At 46.4% G+C, this 20487-nt stretch overlaps 1 protein-coding gene across 2 annotated transcripts in view; it reads left to right on the top strand.

Annotated features, from left to right (window-relative positions):
* Positions 1-20487, top strand: part of zcchc7 (zinc finger, CCHC domain containing 7) — a 38866-nt gene that overhangs the window by 4629 nt on the left and 13750 nt on the right. For both annotated transcript variants that reach the window (XM_056585987.1, XM_056585986.1), the window contains exons 4-6: positions 15966-16018; positions 16523-16666; positions 17319-17489. In XM_056585987.1, the coding sequence (XP_056441962.1) occupies positions 15966-16018; positions 16523-16666; positions 17319-17489 (368 nt within the window). The remainder of the gene's footprint in view (positions 1-15965; positions 16019-16522; positions 16667-17318; positions 17490-20487) is intronic.

The raw sequence follows: 20487 nt of genomic DNA, 5'->3' as shown, positions 1-20487 counted from the left end.
GCGTGCCAACAGCGTTACCCTGGGTCTAGGTTCTGGACCCAGGAGCTGGTACCAAGGCTGCCTAACTCAGCAGCCGCTCACAACACGGAGGGCCCCCTGCCATTCGAAAGGCTTTCCTCGTGTTATTCATTTTGAAATGTATCCGATAACAACGAATAGATTGTCAGAATTGACGATGCTGGAATTGTGTGTGTGTGTGTGTGTGTGTGTGTGTGTGTGTGTGTGTGTGTGTGTGTGTGTGTGTGTGTGTGTGTGTGTGTGTGTGTGTGTGTGTGTGTGTGTGTGTGTGTGTGTGTGTGTTCAGGACATTGGAATGGGTGAAATGAGATTACACTGGTATGTGGGGGTACGATGCTAGGTGTGGGTGGGTGTGGTGGTGGTGATGGGGGGGGTGCGATACAGAAGTGGGCCCTGGATAGGATCAGGTCTTATCTTGGCTGCCCAGTGCCATGCGAGGTGTAACGCCACACCCACACTACCACACAGCGTGTTTGAACAGACAGACGCACACACGCACACACACACACACACACCCTCTAATGGCTGTGCCATAGTTTGACTTGTATTATCTCCTTTTTTGCAATGGGTGTTACAAATTATATTAGCATATTGTGTTGTATGCATCAAATTTGATCAAGCAAAATCAAAGTATTAAATAATCTTGGCGTGTGAAAAATCTATTTTTGAAATAGGGCAAATATTAGATTGTTGATGATGCCAACGCCGCTTTTAAAAGACATGAGAGTCAACATCATTTCATAATATTTAACCTTTTATTCTAAGAATTTGCAATCAGCATTTATAGAATCACAATCGTTTTCTCTTTCTCACCGTTACGTTTTCAGCTAAAATTCAATGTCATGGTAATATTTTGGCTTCCTCATTGGATAATTCTTACAGTATTAATACTTTGTCATGTGCGATGGGAGCAGTCGTGAGCCAATCGTTATTCGCCGTGTTACCTTAATAGTGCGAGCATGACAATGATGCAAATCTTTTCTGTTCGGGGTTGACGTCAAAGTGTTTCTTTCTCCATTACTATTGAAATTCTCTTTTTTTGTATGTTGATGCGATGAACAATTGTGTTCACTTTGAGGCCGTTTGTTATTTTGAGACTGAAGAGAGTGAGTGACGATAGTTATCAAATAGACAGCAGGTGGTCATTAGAAATGTACAATCAAATCAAAATCCAAAATAAAGAAAAGGGGTATAGCAAAAATATGAAATATTGACCGGACGAGTGGTTTGGAGGAAGGACCTGCAGAGAACCGGATCAAGGGATGGAGAGAATGGGTGGGGGGGAGAGCGAGTAGGAGGTGGCTCGCTGAGCTAAACTCAAAGAGACAGGCCTGGAAAAGGATCGGCCACGCTGTGGCGGTCGGTCCGGCCCGCTGCTCCCCCAGGCCAACATCCCACGCTGGGTCTGGTGGTCTCGGTACCTGGCCCTCTCTCGGATCACGCTCTCGGCGCTCCACTACTTTCCGACCCAGCCTTTTCTAGTCCATTAATCTCTTAAAAAATCGTAACGTACTCCCTTGGTTTTGGATGCCTGTGGATGGCTTAATTTTATAGTGAAATATGTTTGAATTAAATGTTGTGGCTCTGGATTTAATGGTTATATTAGCTGCAGACATCTGTAGCGGCATTACAGAAAGCCTTTGGATTCTGGTCCTATGGGCCAAAAATTAGGATTTTACACTGAAAGGCGTCTGTTACTTTTGATTTAAACAATGACATTCATTTATTAATTATATTTATTAAAAATGGAAGTTACTATACTATTGTAATATGGGTAATCCTGGCAACAGTGGTTCAGTTTACTGAAATGGAGGTTCAATGGAAACATGATATTTTTCTGTTAATAATCTACATCACAATAGTACGAAATTGTTTCTGCATTGTCTTTTTTCTAAATATGAAACTCGACTAGCGGGGCTCTCAAACATCTGTTGTGCCAGCTGCAGGTGCTCATTTGTATTAATGCAGGGGCTAGTTCTTTTACAGAGTGTGCGGTAGACATTTAAATATAATCTACTGGAAAATATCTCACTTACTCCCACACACGTCAAAAAACAGAACAGAAGACTCACATGATCCAAACCGTTGCATTGTTGTTTGACGACTTATTTGTTTGTTTTAGGCAGGTTTGTTTTGTTTCTTCTTTAAATCAGGGCTTCCTAGTTATACACCTTCTCCCCACCCTTATGAGCCACATTCAATGCTAAGGCCTTTTTAGAGCAGATTAGACTCTGTGCCGAACGCCTCCCAGAACCCTTTGAGGGGAAGATGAGGAGGCCTTGCAGCCCACTGTTATCCTTTGGTTCTGAGCAGAAGAATAGTTTCATAGCAAAAGGGTTTTTTGTTACAATTGTGTTTGACAACGCAAACCCCCACACCTATCCTTCCTTGTACTCACGCGCGCATGCATGCACTCATGCGCGCACACACACACACACACACACACACACACACACACACACACACACACACACACACACACACACACACACACACACACACACACACACACACACACACACACACACACACACACACACACACACACACACCTTTTATGCAGTAACTGTAGCCTGAAGGAAAGTGTAATAAACCGGAGACCGAGCCGTCCCTACTGTACTTCAATATGTGTATGTATGTGTGTAGTTAGGTTGTGTGTGTGTGCGCGTGCAGAGCAATCACTGGGCTCTTCTTTAACCTTTATTTAACCGGGATATCCCATAAAGACCAGGAAGTATCTGGTCCGAGGAGACCTGTAGCCGACCTCATGCCCCGAAGCTACAGGGGGAAAGAGACTCTCATATCCTCTGGCTTGATTAAACCAATTCACCATGCCCTAAAACCTCCAGGTATCTCATGTATCCTGTAATCAAACGTCTGGATAAGGGACCTAGTTATAGCGTCTTCAACTGACCGTTGGACGTATACTAGTTATGTTTGTCGGAGATGTATCCCGTTTTTTCTTCGTGACTCTGTCTTTGAGTCCGGCTCCTCTGGTTATTCCACCGCCACTGTTTGGCAACAGAAGTGGAAGGAAGGAGGGAAAAGAGTCGGGAGGGGCGGGGGCAATGGGACTGCGAGTGGGGAGAAAAAAAGTCAATTACAATTACCAGTAATTATAATTAAGCAATCACTTAATAGGAAATCAAATTATTGTGAGGGTGACAGTGGCGGAGAGGGACGTCCCGCGGGACCGTATTCATTTCTGGCCTTTTATTTGGCCCCAGAACTTTCTCTTATTGTCTTTCCTTTTTTTTTGGGGAGGAGGAGTTGGTGGCGGTGTGAGGGTGGGGGGAACGGAGAGGGCTTTATTAACTGGTAGCCTAGGGTGGTGATATTTTTTAGGGATGAGGGAGCGGAGCTTGGGGAGGCGATGGCGGGCGGGGTCGGTCGGCCCATATTAATATTAATATGTTTTGGGGATGAGGAACAATGGGGAGAGGGAGGTGGGGAAAGGCAGTCATGGATCCACAAAATCGACACCACCTCCCTTTCTCCCTCTCCTTCCTTTTCTCCCCTTTTCCCCGTGCCGTCTTTCTCTGGTTGTTTGCGTCTTTCTGTCTTTTTATTCTCTCTCTCTCTCTCTCTCTCGCTCTCGCTCTCGCTCTGCCTCTCTCTCTCTCTCTGCCTCTCTCTCTCTCTCTGCCTCTCTCTCTCTCTCTGCCTCTCTCTCTATCTCTCTGCCTCTCTCTCTATCTCTCTGCCTCTCTCTCTGCGGTTTGCTGTTTCAGCCAGCAGTGCTGCTGCTACAGTTACCGCAAGTCACAAGGATGGTTATAAGTCTGAGCACAGAGGCCATCATGCAAAACACCTACGCATAGTACACACCTACACATTACAGGAACACACATGCACACACACAATGAGGATGGATGCAAGTAGCCCCCCTTATGCAAAGAAGTCGGGGGCTAATAATAGCAGGGCAACTGTTTCAGAAGGTCCCAAAGGGCAGCAGCCCAAACCACACGCAACACACAGATAACTGGGCCTGTTTTGCACTCCAGAGAGTCCTCGCCGCGTGCATGTGACCATTCCAAGTATTCTGCCCATGTCTCTTAATTAAGGACCTCGTCAGACACCGTCCAGCTGGGCTACAGCTGTCGCCTGGCTGGCTGGCATCCCTTCGATCAATCTCGCTTTCTATCTTGTACCTTGCTCGCTCACATTTGTTTGTATGTCTGACTGCTTCGGTCCCACTAAACGTGGTGTCGTAGTACTGGTTATACTTGAGTTTTCACTTCAAAACATAAGTTTTGAGATCCTCTTCCCGTTGCCTCCTCAATTCTCTTCAATGCATTACAATATAGAAAATATCAAATGTATTACAGTGGTGATTTCCTTAAAGTAATAAAAATAAGCCTATACTCTTTTGATATGGAATAGAGCTCAATAGTCCTCCATACAGGCTTGTGTGCAGTGTTGGTCGGATTGGAGAAGAACACTGAGCTAGCTAAAGGCCAGACTGAATTACTCAATGAACGGCCAATACAGTTTTCTATTTTGAAACACTTTTTTTTATCCAATTTCAAATTTAAATCCTCCCAGCCCAACTGTTTGAGTTCCACCCTCTTCAGGTGGTTAGACACAGCACATTAATGCTTTGACGTATCGAACATTTTGGAGAAAAATAAATTCAGATGTTGCGTCTCCATCTCATGCTGATTCCTAAAGCGGGCTAATGAAGGGGCTGATTCCCAGAATCCATCAGCCTTCCTCCTGTGCCGGCTCCCCGTCTACCCGCTCAATGTTTTTTCCGAGCTCCACCCCTCCACTCCGCCCCACACCCCCGCCCACCCCCCATCCACCAGGAGCGGGCCATGGTTACGTGGCTGTTGCCATGCCAGTGTTGCGGGGCCAGGCCTCCTGCTATAGGCTCGCCTGGGCCGTCCCCTATGCGGTGGTTCAAAAAGCCCAAAAGTGGTTTGGTGGAGATCCACAGTTGACGGTCCCCTATTAGGCAACAATATTTACATCACTCACCACACGTCTTTCTTTATGGTCATCATATTTATTTGTTGGTTTACATCAGTGGCTCTGAGGATGAATTTGGGTGAGGATGAGCGGTATTGGGGAGGCGGCCACGCTGCTGCAGTTCGATGCATTCATTACTTATTTGAATCGGTTAGATTAATCCGGTAATTGGTTAAAGAGAAATTGGATCACCCACCATAATGGAGGCTTTTAAGACCAGGAAATTAGAATATTTTCACAATATCATAATATATGGATAACCCAAGTCACTCGAATGTCAAAATATTAACATTTCCATCAACACTGTAATCAGCCATCCACTATGCTGTGTTTTTTCTGTTTTGCTTAGACCAGCAACGTTGCTGAAGCATCTTTTCATGTGGTTATAGTTTTAAGGATTTTTTTCGGGAATCCCTCCCCGGGAAAGAAGGCTCGGTGTGTATGTGTGCTTATTTCTGCGACATTGTGTCTTGTGTTTTCTCGTGCTGGCTTTGTGCCAGCGTGTGCATCTCGAGCTCCTGTAGTGTTCTTCGGGTGTGGGCATTTTAGCACAAGGGTGTGCGTGACAATGCGTACGTGCGAGTGCATTAGTGTACCTTTGGGCTGGCCTTCATCCAGAGGATTACGGTTAAATGGAACGCCGAGATTCCTGCAACATAAGACCGATAAGCCTGGATTCGGCATTGGGAGGGCAAATTAATTATTGAGGATAAAATCTGAGGGATAGAGATAGTTGACGTGCCGTTGGGGGAGTTCAGTCATTGATATTTCAGCGCTAGTTTCTTGACAGCATGCAGAGTTCATCACACCCTTAATGGGAGCGTAGCTTCGTTTATACATGCGTACATGTGCGAGTGAGAGGAAGACGTAAAGGTGTAGATGAGGATAGTTTCACATTTTTATCGGTTATTTTATTTACCAAAGGGAGGAGGGGGGGGGGGGGTTACCCGCTCCCCTCAGAATAACGTTCTTGTATAATTTATGAAGTGCATTTAATCTACTTAAAATCATGGGTGAAACTGGCAGGCTAAACATCCATTGCATAATTTAACAAGTGTTAAAAAATGATGGTAAAATATTATATATATTAAGTGAATAATGCTGAGTTATTATGTTCTATTAAGTTATTATTATAACCAGTTGGTAACCTTCAGTTCATGAGTTTTTTTCTGTTATTTTCTGTTAAATGCTCTTGTGAAATATAGTTCACAATAGGTGCTTTGCGTGGTTCAAATGTTAACTAGCCTCTTCGCACAAACTGAATGAATGTAGATATGTAAAAAAAGTCTTAAGTTAAATCCTAAATTTAACACTATATGCGATGTGTGTTTGACCGATATTATATTTATATATGTGTGGCTTACTCTACAGCAACAGTGTTCTCGTCGAATATAGCCGTAACATTCTGTCTATGCCCAATAGAAAAAAAACAACACTTATCTAATGAAATAAGAACGACAAATTAAAAACAAATTAACTAAGCTTCACTAAACAAACTATGCACCAGTTCTCACTGTCTCTGAGATTACACTGTTTTGTTTTTGCCAGAGTTGTGCATTCTATTCATAACATTGTATATTCATTGTGCTTACGCCAGTATTTTCTTGTTTCAGTTTTTTGGTATTTTATTATTCAGAATTCCTATGTAACTTATCTGTTTAACCTATATCAAAATCTTTCAAGAACCTATATACTTTCACCGATGTGGTTGAGAAAAAATCCTAAAAGGTGTGCTCAAATTGAACTATTGTCTGTGTTCAGTGTCACTTTAGAGAACCAAAGTAATCAACCTTAATCTAAATCAAATGTGTGCATGTGCATGCGGACATGGGTTCTGCTGTCTCGGGCGTTCCTTTTGAGTGTGAGTCTCGTGTCCTCAGACCGCAGGCTGATCGATAGCAATCGGGAGTCGAGTGTCTCTGGCTCTCTGTGTCTGCTCGCTGTGGCGCATGGCCCCTTTGTAGCTCCACACCGGGGCCAGAGAAAGAATGAAAGCTGGGGGACGCTGGGAAGAAAATGGAGGCTGTTTGCAGGTCAAAAAGCATGACCAACTCCCTCATCCAAATCTCTGGATATTTATTCAACATTATCCGCTAATCAAAAAGAAAAAACCTGGCTCTCACCCCTCCCTTTTGATCTGACCAACTAAAGGGTAAAGGTGGCGCATTTGAGGTGTGTGTGTGTTTGAGTGCGTTGTTTAGCATGCGTGTGCCGTGTGTGTATGTGTGTTTGTGAGCCGGTGCCAGAAGATGTGTTATTGTAGGATATTAAACCTGCACTGGGATAGCTCACTAAGGTGCGCTAATGGATTTCCCACCTCTCTTCTCCACCCTTTGTCCCTCTCCTCCTCCTCCCTTCCTCTCTCTTTGTCTCTCTGGCACGCTTAACAAAACACACGCCTGCTTGTCGTCTTTAGCTCGAGCCCTTTTTAATTTCTGGTCCCCCTTTCCCCCATTCTCCCCTCTCCTTTATGAGCTCTGTAAAGGGGCTGTGTGTCAGGGTCCAGGGGTATTAGCGCGGAGGCATTAGGCATCAACTCTCCAGATACATTAATGCAGCAGCCCTGTTCATATAAACAAGGCAATTCAATTTAGCCTGCCCCCGTGAGGAATGGGATTTCTCTGAGAGGGAGAGAGAGCGAGAGAGAGATAGGGAGAGGGAGAGGGGGAGAGAGAGCTGGTCAAAGGGAAAAGGTGGGGTCAAGGCAGTTTCAAAGGAAGAGGGACATAGGGGAACATGATGTAGAACAGTAGATACTACGGGAGCAGTAGGGGTTGGGAGGGAGGGGGTGAGGAGGGGAGAAGATGGGAGAGGTTGTGTGGAGACGCAGGAGGGGAGGTATCGTTGGTGAGCAGAGAATCTGGACGATAGCGGATGAGCACCACACATTGGGCAGTGCTTGCGTCGTTGGTGAGGGCGCGTGGTCTGTAGTGCACACCAACATACGGCAGAGGGGTTCAGGGAATGCACAGTTGCACGGTCGGAGAAATGCCAAGGAGGAACGCAGCCGTAGTCACATTATTCCATCGAAATTCAAATGGGCTTGTCAGGAAGGCGCCTGCTTGTTATTACCTGTCAGGAAGAGCCAGGGGTGGGCGGCAGGAGGGGGCAAATTAAACGACAGTAAATAAGTCTCTCTCGCTCTCCCTCCTGCCATTTAGCTTTTGCTGTGTGTTTTCCCCACAACACAAACACCTTTTTTGACAGAACCTTTTAGTTCAGCTCTATCTACAGTGCACTCTTCACCTAACTGGCTTTATCTGCCAATCATATATAGGTGGATCAGATTATATTAAGCTACAGTTTGTTTTGCTGCAGGGTTGCTGCAATGTTTTACTGTTGAACTATCAAGATGTTTTTAGTGAGAGGATTGGCAATGGTGGCACGGAAGTAAGGTAACTGTCTGTGTGTAGAGTGAGGCCGTGTGTGAGGAAGATGGAGCGATTGTGGGAACTTTTAGGGATGAGCTGTGTCTTGTGTTCCTTAGAGAAGAGAGGGCAAACCTTGGTGTTTAACCCCCCCCCCCCCCTCCCCGCCTGGGACACACACACACACACACACACACACACACACACACACACACACACACACACACACACACACACACACACACACACACACACACACACACACACACACACACACACACACACACACACACACACACACACACACACACACACACACACACACACACACACACACACACACACACACACACAAAGCTGCACACCCTCTTCCGTCTTGCCCCATCCAGCCAGGCAGAACCTCCACCATCTGTCTCTCCTCCTCCCCTCTCTCTCCCTGTCTTCCTCTTCTTCCCGTCTCTTCCCCTACCTCGTATCTTTCCTTCTCTCCCTCAAGACCACCCTCCCCTCCCCCAAACACACACACACACACACACTTCCATGTTTATTCAGGGCTGTGTTGGCTCACCTTTACTCTCTGATGGAATGATCCAGATCTGATCAATCAGAAGGCCATGCTCTCCGTCTTCTCTCATTGTATTCTTTAACGTATGTTATAATATATATTATTTAAAATATAAGTAACTCTGGGACATGGCCTTGATAACATGTGTCTCTTACCCCATCACATGATTTCTCTCTTTGCCAAAAGCATGGCTCCTTTTGAGTTCTCTGCTCTCTTTGGGGTATTTCAGGCCACACCCGTTTTCGTGACAGTGAGTAAGTCAGGCCCTACTTCCTGCCAACACCTTGTCATTTCCTGTCCTTTTTCTAAGCAAAGCTTCCACTGTCTCTTCCTCACGGTGAGACGCTGGTTTGCTCCAGACCGCCCAAGTCCTCCTGAAACCAACCAGTACCGAAACTTTGGCGACATGGGATGCAGGGATAAGTGCATTTGATCCAAACGCCATTTGAACGGCGTGATAAAGGAGCCATACAAGGCATCCCGTCTCTAATCCTCCACGGCTCTCTGGCGGTCCTCGTCCCACAAAGGACCTGCTCCAATTAAACACCAATAATTGTATTGTTTTTGCCAGGCCTGTAGAGACCCAGAGATACTGCTCTTCAATCATTCTCCTTTTCACCACTGTACTTAGCCCATCTAGGGCTATCGTGTGTGTGTGTGTGTGTGTGTGTGTGTGTGTGTGTGCGCGCTCTTTTGCATGTGGGAATGCGGTAGGTAGTGGTATAAAGGGTTGAGAGGAAATCTAAATTAAAACTTTTGTGTGCTGTTATTCCATTACTCCAAAGGCTCTGGATTTGTGGATTGGCAGTGGCGCATTTCTATGCTTCACCATCTCTCTCCGTGTGTGTGTGAGTGTGTGTGTGTGTGGGTGTGTGTGTGTGTGTGTGTGTGTTTGCGGGTTTTGCCTGCATGCTCAGGCATTTAGGTCAGCGGTGACCAGGATTATTTCAGGTTTCTATTTGGTCTTTCTTGTGCGACTTCAAGTGGGTCCTCTCGTGCAAAAGCTCACACATCCTTTTGTCCTCGTGCTGGTGTGTGTGTGGATGCGAGCGTGCTTGTTTTTATGTGTACATGCAGTTGTGGAACCCCACAGCTATTAGCTGCCCTTTCACCCATTTCACAGACACACAGACACACACACAGACGCACACACACATGCACATGCATGCATGCACAGCGAAGCGCCAGCAGATAAAAAAGCATTATGGCAAATTCCACTTAATGACACATTTTGTATTTGGGGAACAGGGCCCGGTGAATGAAGCTTAATTAACGAGGCCAAAGATCCCTTAGAAGAAAATTGCTCTGATTAACAATTTCAGTTTATTTTCCCTCTCTCGCTCTCTCTCTTTTTATTTTTCTCACTTTCGCTCTGTCTCTCTAGTATCGAAAATAGAAAATAATTTTCATGATTGTGATTTTGTACATGCCCCCCAGCCTTCTCTCCCCCCTGCATGTGCCCCCCCCCCCCCCCCCCCCCCCCCCGCAGGAGGAAATTCATCAAAATGAAATTGAGGTTGCAACTCAGTGGTTTTATTAAAATGTATTTGCCTCCTGTGTCACTGTTACCCTCAGCAGAATCCAAGAAACAAGTGTGTGTGTGTGTGTGTGTGTGTGTGTGAGTTTCGGCCTGTTTGAATTAAAGTAAAAGCCCTTTTGCACTACTTTTTTTAAAATCGTAGTATACCTGCAATTAACTATCTATACTTTCTATTTACCATAAAAAATAATGGCACGCGAACGTCACAATTTATGATCTGAAACCGAGAAAAGCAACCACATATTTGAATTTCGGAATCAACTGTTGTTCCAGTATTTTATCTTGAGCAAAACCAATTACAAACCATAATCTATACATTTTCAGTGTATACTAAGTTATACTCCTTCTTTTGTTTGAATAATCAACCATTTCAGCACAAATCTCAATCTTTTGGCAAAACAACTCGACTTAACCTGTATGAGCAGCATCAAATAGTGGATGGTAAAGTAATGGGGCCCATTGTAGAATACCAATGATGTTCTGCTGGTTAGATATCAGCAGTTTTCATAACCCCTTCACAAACACTACAAGGCAAACAAAAATTTGCCTTGATGGTCACACATTCACACACACACAAACAAACGAAATGTCACACACACGCGCACACGCACGCACACACACCCGGCCACTACTTGGCCTCTCGTTGTCCCGGTTGTTGTCCGTCCTGATTGGACCATGTGGTTGCCGTGCGGTTCTCAGGCCGCGCCCCCGCTGTGTGGTAATTGGTGTATGCGGTGTTGCCACGCGGCGACGGTGACTGACAGGTCTGGCCACCTGCCCTGCCCTTGATGCCAACACGTTGAGGGGAGGGTCTGGTTGGGGCGGGGATTGGCGTGTCGAGGTGATGGGTAATCAGGGAGAGCTCCTCGAATCACACGTGTGGAGGCGGTGGAGTGGTAGGAGTCCAGTGGCCCTCTCAACAAACCACGGGTGAAAGGGGAGATGGCTTGACTTGAGACGATGCCAAATGCGTGGCTTCTTGCTGCGTGTTGATACATGTGCACCACGTTATTCATTGATCTTTCAGCTTCCGCTATTAAACCGTGCCTTGGGTTCCTAGTGTGTTCATTTACAGGCTAAGTGTGATTGTATTTTATAATGTCTGCATTCTTGAAAGAAAGAAGTTAGCAGTACATGACCTCATTTCTGTTTATTTATTTGAATCTGGAATGTGTCCCAGAAGCCCTACATTTGTTCTCTCTCTCTCTCGCTCTCTTTCTCTCTAACAGAGAGATCAGTTACGGTGAGCAAAGAAAGGGCATGAAATGAAGTCAAATGAGATCTGCTGCTTTAATCCATAATTGTGATCGATCCATTCTCTGCATGGCAAACATTTACTAACACACTTGCACTGATTGTCACACTACACACACACACACACACACACACACACACACACACACACACACACACACACACACACACACACACACACACACACACACACACACACACACACACACACAGTCTCTACTTCATGTCTCTAAAGTCTTAATGGTGTCCTACCCTGGTACAGCTGTGGCCCGTGCCTGCCACCAGTAGTAGGCCTTATTCAATTAGCGGCCATGTTTGTTCTTCACAGGAGCCGGCTGGGATTTGCTAAAGTCACTTTCCCTAGCCGGCTCCTGTGAAGAAGCAACATGGCCGCTTGGCGAACACGGCTTACAATGTGTTTGGTGGTCTCTCTAAACCGCTTCTCTAGCATTATGAGACCAGTGTTCTCCTCGGTCAATTGACAGCCACACACCGTGATCCTCCCTCCCTTTCTCTGAGTCCGGGCCCAGCCCTCCCCCTGCCGTTCGCCTGGTCTATCCCCCCTGCTTGCTCATTTTTCTGTTCTCATTTACCAGTTGACCATACTGTTGTTCCACACAAAGCGAAGGAAAGCAGAGAAAGAAAAGGTGTGTGTATGTTTGTGTGTGGCATGCCGTTACGCTAGTGTGTGTGATTGTGCGCACTTGTGGCTACACGTGTGTGTGTCTCTGAATATGCCTTTCGGTGTATTTAACCTTGCAAAGTCCCATGCGGTAGGGCAAGGGTGATGTCAGAAAGGAACACACACACACACACACACACACACACACACACACACACACACACACACACACACACACACACACACACACACACACACACACACACACACACACACACACACACAGCCTTCCCACCCAGGTCATTGTCATGTATAGTGTTGCTAATCCGACCCTGTCCCTTCAGTATCAAACATTGCCACCATTTGGGGGGGCCGGGACCTTTTTTGCTATATCCTATTGTGTGTGTGTGTGTGTGTGTGTCTGCCTGTGTTGGTGTACTAATGGGCCCAGTCTGCAGCTTGGTAGAATGGGCAGGCTGGCTGGGGAGGCCTGTTTAAGTAGTGAGAGAGAGAGACGCAAGGTGGGCTACACCGAGGCTTTGATGTCGCCACACCGGGGGAGGCTAACATTTGCCAATCAAAACACACTCACACACTGTACAGTGTGTGTGCTCCGTCGGCTTGGCTTTATCAGTCTTCCACCACCTAGTCTTGCCCACGTCCCTGGGGGTCCCAGTTACTGTGCATGTGGAATGTGTGTTGTTTTGATGTTGTGTTTGTTTGTGTGTGTGTGTGTGTCAGGCACCCCAGGAGAGCCGGGTGTTCATGGTTCATTAGCCACACGTACACTTCCGTTCTGTTCTCACCCGGAGTGGGGACAGACGTACAGCAGAGTCTCTCTCTCTCTCTCTCTCTCTCTCTCTCTCTCTCTCTCTCTCTCTCTCTCTCTCTCTCTCTCTCTCTCTCTCTCTCTCTCTCTCTCTCTCTCTCTCTCTCTCTCTCTCTCTCTCTCTCTCTCTCTCTCTCTCTCTCTCTCTCTCTCTCTCTCTCTCTCTCTCTCTCTCTCTCTCTCTCTCTCCCCCCCCTTTACTGTCGCCTCTGATGAACCCCTCCCTCCGTTCTGTTAATTAGGATACCTATGAGACAGACAGGTAGCATCTGCGCTGAATTTCTCCCTCCCCCCCCCCCATGATGAGAATGTCCTGTGTTCCATAAAATCAATATATAAATATAAGAAAACGTGGTTTAATAGAACCAGCGCAAAATCCTTCATCGCCCTTACATTACCAGTGTGTAGTTCCTTCTTGTAAAATGGACCATTGAAATGTCCACCAAAACGTTGAGTGTCCCCGTCAACTTGGACCTGAACCCTTCAGTAACCAGAGCTGCTTGTCCCTGCTGTGGGTGAGGCTGACGGGGTCCACCTCAACGCCACCACCATAACTCCAGGTCTGGACGTCTGTGCTGCCTGGGCTTACAACATGGCCTGATTCATTTGCATATTTCTCGCCCCCAAAAAATGGACAGCAGCCATTTTCTCCACTGCTCTACTCCTCTTCCTCTTCACCAATTCATTCTCCCCCACACCCCGTACGTGTGTTTGATTCCTGGGCTGTGACAAAGAGCTTCACCCTGTTTTGTGAGAGAGATGGGGGGGCCCTCAGATTAAGGGAAAGCTTCCTGCTCTTTCTTTGGGGGGCCCTCCGGGAGGCGCAATGGGTGGACTTTTGTCGAGTCACCAACGCCTAAACACACACACACACACACACACACACACACACACACACACACACACACACACACACACACACACACACACACACACACACACACACACACACACACACACCCTGATCCAACTCTTACACGTCAGTATGATCGTATTGATCTTATCGTTTGGCTGGTACATTTTCTAGTCATCGTGCTAGGGAGGTAACCCTTGTGTCTTCATTTCAGCAGATCAGGGTGTATATCCCTACCAACTGCTGATAGGCTCTCACCTTTGGTGCCATAGTCTTTCTTTGTTGTTTAAGAACACACTGAATGTGACGAGTCTTCCTCAACCTCCTGTTGGCCACGAGACGAGAATCAAAGTGTGCTATTGGCTGTTTTATTAGGGATGTCTGCAGTAAGAGAATCCTGGATTAACCCTTCTGGTCATAACGTTGTTCTCTCTGACTGTTGTTTTTTTTGTGTAATTGCAATTTGATAGATCTTACTAAGAATCCTTTAATCAATTACATACGTTTTTCTTCTTACATTTTTCTTTACAATTGACAAGCAGCATCCCAGCCAAGCTAGCATGGGCACATTTCAGGGGACAATCATTTGTGGGATCCTTTGGTTTTTAATCATAACACGGTCCACACATTTACTTTTCACACACAAAGCTACGTCCGTCCTTTGGTGTATCACAATGTGCCTAATGGCTCCATTTAGCCACAACATGCCCCGTTAAAGGGCATGGCGAGCCGGGATAAAAAGGACAATGCCGTGCGTCGGGCTGGTGTGTGCAGGAGGTGAAGGTCGTGGCGTAGCCAAGCAGTTCAAACAGCAGTGGGTTTTAATTTGTTTGACGGGGAGGAGAGGTGTACCCCACCCGCCGCTCCTCCACACCAGAGGAGCAGGAGAGAAGCGAGGTGCAGGGAGACAAAAGGAGAGGCAGAGCTGAGCCGCACAGAGGGAGGTGGAGAAGCAGGGGGAGGTGGGAGGGAGGGGGTAATATTTGATATTGGCTCAAGTCTGTGTGTTTGTATAAAGGCTAAAGACTGTCAACCAGCTAATCGTAGGGGTCGACGCATGGGGGGGGGGGGGGGGGGGGGGGTCTGTGTGTGTATACATTAGTCGGTGGCTGTAGGTTGCTTCTGAACCTGCGTGTCTTTAGGTATGAGTATGAGATCATAATATTTACTGCAAACATTGCCGCTCATGTTTGTGTGTGTGTGTGTGTGTGTTTGTATGTGTGTCTGTGTGTGTTTGGGTCTGTGTGCGCACACAAGCACCTCACACCAAAACTCATTTTGTGTGTTTTTCTTCTCCCACTCTTATGTTTCAAATTGTGTGCGTGTGTATGTACGTGCGAATGTGCGCGCTTGTCACCAGCGTGTGTGTGTGTGTGTGTGTGTGTGTGTGTGTGTGTGTGTGTGTGTGTGGAGGATGTCAGTTACAGTTCCGTGGGCCTGTGGAGAACACGGCGGCTCCCTCAGGGCGCAGTTAGCGCCGTGCTCACACAGATGTTCTGCCCTGCCACTGTTACCGTTTGCCGTCTGCACGTGTGTGTGTGTGTGTGTGTGTGTGTGTGTGTGTCGTCTCATTCCCAAAGGAAGCTGTAGATTGTCTCTTAAGGGATCCGTTTCCTGTTGTGTACAAAACAATACCTGATAGGATTATATGCTATGTCATATTATTCTTAAACCCATGATTGTCTTTGCACATGTCTGTTTATTTATTCTTGAATTGGATTTATTTGTTTAGATCTTTTATTATATATGTATTATATTATTATATATATTTTAACTGCGTTAATGTAATTCCAGACTTGCGTTGTCTCAGGATATAAAGAAAGCTGTTTGAGTTTCATCTCTCATCGTGGGACATTACGTTTGTTTTGTAAGCCGTGTGAATGTGTCCATGGTTAACTGTGAGACCAGTAGATTGAGTGGTTTGTCTCTCTGTTTCTCCCTTCAGACGGTGATGAAGCTGAAAATGGCAACTGGTTGGTGTCCAGTAAAGACATGGCGGTATGTATGCAGTTCAACGTCTTGAAGGCTTCAATAGGATTAGACAAGCATTCTGCTTTATTTGTAATCTATGGACAAAACCTTAATCTGTTTTAATTAAGTTATGTAATATAAATGATCTCTAGATGTGTACTATTAATTATCATATATTATACTAGATTTACCACATTTTGAGAAACCTTTCGGACACGTTATTGTTTTTATCATGGTTATTATTTATCATAATTGTTTTTGTGTTTGTTATTCACAACACTTTACTTTGTTTTTACACAATCGTAATTTTTGTACCTGAAGTAGTACTTATGAGGCATATTACACAAAAAGAATACAAATATTTGTTTAAAAGTGATTATAGTATTTGAATAATTATATTTTCAATTACTTTGAATAGCCAGTAATTGACGGAATGCTAACGCAGCCTTTAAAGCAGACAAGTCCACGCTTAACGTGTAGGTCCGGATAACGGTGAGAACCCACTCATGTCATCTGTGCATTGTCTTCCAGACCCGGATCTATAACCAGGACAAGAGCAGGTTTGTCAGGCCCCTGGCCAGACGGAACTCGAACCGATACTATTGTGACAAAAGCGTCACCTGTAGGAACTGCAACAAGACCGGGCATCTCTCCATGACCTGCCCCTCGCCCTCGGTAAGCCCCCCACTACCAGGGCAACGTGCGCTGCTCAGTTTGGATTGGTCGTGATGGCACAAAGCATGATGGGACGTGTTTGCACGTGCCGTCTCGCAGCGTGTAGAAAGGGGGGTGGGATTAAAAAAAGAGCTGGGTGTATGTTTGACTTCATGCAAATGGGCCCCTCGTTGACAACGACATCTGCCGTTTGATTGGAAAACACAGCGTTCAGTGTGTGCACTGGCAGACTGGTGCATTACATTTTAAACTGAGGGTGGGGGTGGTGCTGCTCCACCAACAAGTGGACCGTGGGCAGTGCTTGACCCCTTACAGGTTAGAATACTGACCTGGGACAGGAAGGGTGGCCCCACCCCGGACCATGCAGCGCTATGTCCCGGCTCTGGGGTGAAAGAAGGGCAGAATGGTTGAGGGCCGTGTTCAATGTCCCTGGTTGGACACAGTTTTTTGGTGTAAAAAGGGGGTAACGGAGCATGCCAATGACCTATGAAATCCCCCCCACTGACCTTCTTTTGTGTGTGTGTGTGTGTGTGTGTGTGTGTGTGTGTGTGTGTGTGTGTGTGTGTGTGTGTGTGTGTGTGTGTGTGTGTGTGTGTGTGTGTGTGTGTGTGTGTGTGTGTGTGTGTGTGTGTGTGTGTGTGTGTGTGTGCAGAAGGTGCTGAGCTGCTCGCTGTGTGGAACCCCGGGCCACCTGATACACTGCTGTCCCAACAGACACTGCAACAACTGCGGCATGCCCGGCCACATGTACAAGGCGTGCAGCGACATGGCCTACTGGCACAAGAAGTGCCATCGCTGTGGCATGACCGGACACTTCACTGACGTAAGAACTGGTTCTTTGCCTTTTTTATTTATTGATATATATATAAATATATGTATCGTTGTGTCTCAGGGATGCCTATGCTGGTGTAGCTACTGGGTTCATGCGTAACTAAAGGCACATGTCGTATGCTACTCACTATGTGGCCAAGTATATTCTATACTAGTAGTAAAAAAAAAAGGAAAGAAAGAAAAATCACGAAATGCGCCCCGGAATCAGGTCGTATGCAAGTGGTTTAACACCCAGTCCTTCATAAACATGTGGTGTGATCACGGAGAGGGGCGACCATCATTCGGCCGCACCCCAAGCCAGTATCAAATGTCTTTCTGCGCCGGCCTCAGACGCCAAGTGGTCCCGCTAGTCTGGAGCCTCAGGAAGACCTCCATACCGGGGGCCACCAACTGCACCACTTAGTCCGACTAGGGGACCCGTTTTGGCCTCGGCCCAGAGGAGCGGGACCGTTGGCCCCCAACCGCACCACTTTGGCCCACTAGGGGACCCTATTCGGCCTCAGACCACCGCTACCACCACTCAGGCTTGGCACTCGACACTCTGTCTGTGGTGGTATCCGCACAGCGCCCGGGGTACCGGGTTTCGAGAAAGAATCGTACGGGCAGACAGTATGTCTGGTCACGAGTGGACTAGAATTACATATGGTTGTTTAGCCATTTAAAAGTGCGTTGTTTGATGCTACATGCTAGGGTCTACTGTGAACCATGCATGTTGTTAGAGGAATTACATGCTAGTCTTTACTGTGAACCATCTAAAAGACACTAGAGGAACTAACTGCTAGTCTCTATTGTGAATCATCTAAAGGTCGTTAGAGGAACTACATTCTAGTCTTTTCCGCAGGAGACTCCAAAACAGACAATCATGGATGCATTCTTGCATGCCAATGAAAATAAAACTGCGGCTGTTGGGTAAACCCTTTTTAAAGGGAAACTTGAGGATTTTTCAACCTGGACACTATTTTCCAATCATTTTGTGTCCAAGGGACTTATGCAGACAACAATATTTGAAATTGGTCCAGTATTGGACGAGAATGCTGCTGCCATAATCCGATAAAACGCCTGCAATGTAATCCTATGGGGAAAATACAGCCCGTCAATGTACTGCTTGTTTTTGCCAAAGACGGCAAAATATTTTGGAAATTATCCAAAGGATCTTTACAGAGAAATCCAAAATGGTTTCTTTACCTTTTGCTTGATCACTGTCAGTTTGTCATTGTGTCGCACCATGTCTCACTCAATGCAAAGTCTTGCGGGAGTTGGAAGAAGAGAAGTGTGGGGACCTAGTGAGAGATGGACAGGGGAGAGTTTGTTAACTGTGCAGATCTAGTTCAGAACTGATCTACTTCCGGCAAGGAGAGCAAATAGATTGCCTTGTTTTGCGTCACATGGTTGGACGATTCCAGGCTTTGTTATGGCTAACATTTAGTCAAAATGGTATATGACGGTACATTTACGGCAAAAATGAAGTACAGCAAATAGGCCCAAATAGCCCCTGACCTCATGGGTCAACCTTACAAGGGCCGACAGCCAAGTATGAGTTCAAAGTAGTCTAGGAATGGTGCGGACTGCCCATGTTTTACTGTTCTGCTCCACTACTACGGAGTGACCAGGGGTCAGTGAACGCTGCTGTTCCTATTAATTGATACACTTCAGCAATTACAGCTTAGTTATGTCCCCGCCATGTTGCAGATCCCAGCAGAGTGAATGTGTATGCACATGTGTGGTGAGTGTGTGTCTTCATACATGTTTGTGTGTGTGTGTCAGCGCTGAAGGGTGAATCTAATGACCATCAATGACAATTATCTTCCTGCCACGTTCATTACCCTGCCCATTTACACTAATGTCATAGATTGGGAGGTGTGTGTGTGTGTGGGGATGTCTGTGTCCGTGTGTGTGTGTGTGTGTGTGTGTGTGTGTGTGTGTGTGTGTGTGTGTGTGTGTGTGTGTGTGTGTGTGTGTGTGTGTGTGTGTGTGTGTGTGTGTGTGTGTGTGTGTGTCTTCCCCAACCATCCGCGCGGTTCTCTCTCTCCGTCTCTCTTTCTGGCTCTACCTCTCTCTCTCAGTCCGTCATGTACTATACTCTGTGTAATGGATGAGTAACCAGGTGAACACCAGAGGGAGAGGGGAGACCAGGACACACACACTGTATTGCTCTCCCTCTCGGTCTCTCGCTTTCTCTCTCTCTCTCTCTCTCTCTCTCTCTCTCTCTCTCTCTCTCTCTCTCTCTCTCTTTGTTTTTCTCTCGTGCTCTCTTTTGCATATTGTTTTCGGTATTAAACAACGGGGTAAAGTTGTTTGGTAATTACCCATTTCTCTTGGAGCAGCCCAGTTTCTCCACATAGCTTTACTAATTGTGTGTGTGTGTGTGTGTGTGTGTGTGTGTGTGTGTGTGTGTGTGTGTGTGTGTGTGTGTGTGTGTGTGTGTGTGTGTGTGTGTGTGTGTGTGTGTGTGTGTGTGTCAGGTCTCTGTCCCCTGGGTCTTTCTGTGTCTCTCATTAAAGACAGACGGTTGACGGAGCGCGAGTGTGTCGCTCGCCTCGCCTGTCGCCCTCGACAACAACCCACTACCCCACCGGTCTGGTGGGAGAGATTGGGGGGGGTAGGGGGGTGGAAGAGAGGTGGGGGGGAGAAAGCGAAGAGGGGGAATTGGAAGTGAGAAAACAAGAGAGTTGTAGAGTTAAATACTGAACTGTCATAAACTGAATTGTGTGTCCTGTTCTGACTTCATGTGTGTACTTTTACATAAAGTATTTACATTTGGTGTACTTCAGCTTCAAGGAAAGGCAGTGTATCTTTCTTGTAATTACAGAAACGAAAAAAAAAAAAACGTACCAGTATTGTAACGGTTAGAGTGTCCTATGCCAACTCTGACTGACACCTTGATTCTGTAGTCATTGGCATGGGGTTCACTTAAAACCTTAACATTTCTGACAAATACTAAGAGCCCAAACTAGCCTGACCCAGTTCCGCGTTGGGCGCGAGCAGGAAGT

The sequence above is a fragment of the Gadus chalcogrammus genome, chromosome 3 (assembly GCF_026213295.1).
Source record: "Gadus chalcogrammus isolate NIFS_2021 chromosome 3, NIFS_Gcha_1.0, whole genome shotgun sequence".
NCBI lineage: Eukaryota > Metazoa > Chordata > Actinopteri > Gadiformes > Gadidae > Gadus > Gadus chalcogrammus.
This window is presented reverse-complemented; position numbering and strand designations above follow the sequence as displayed.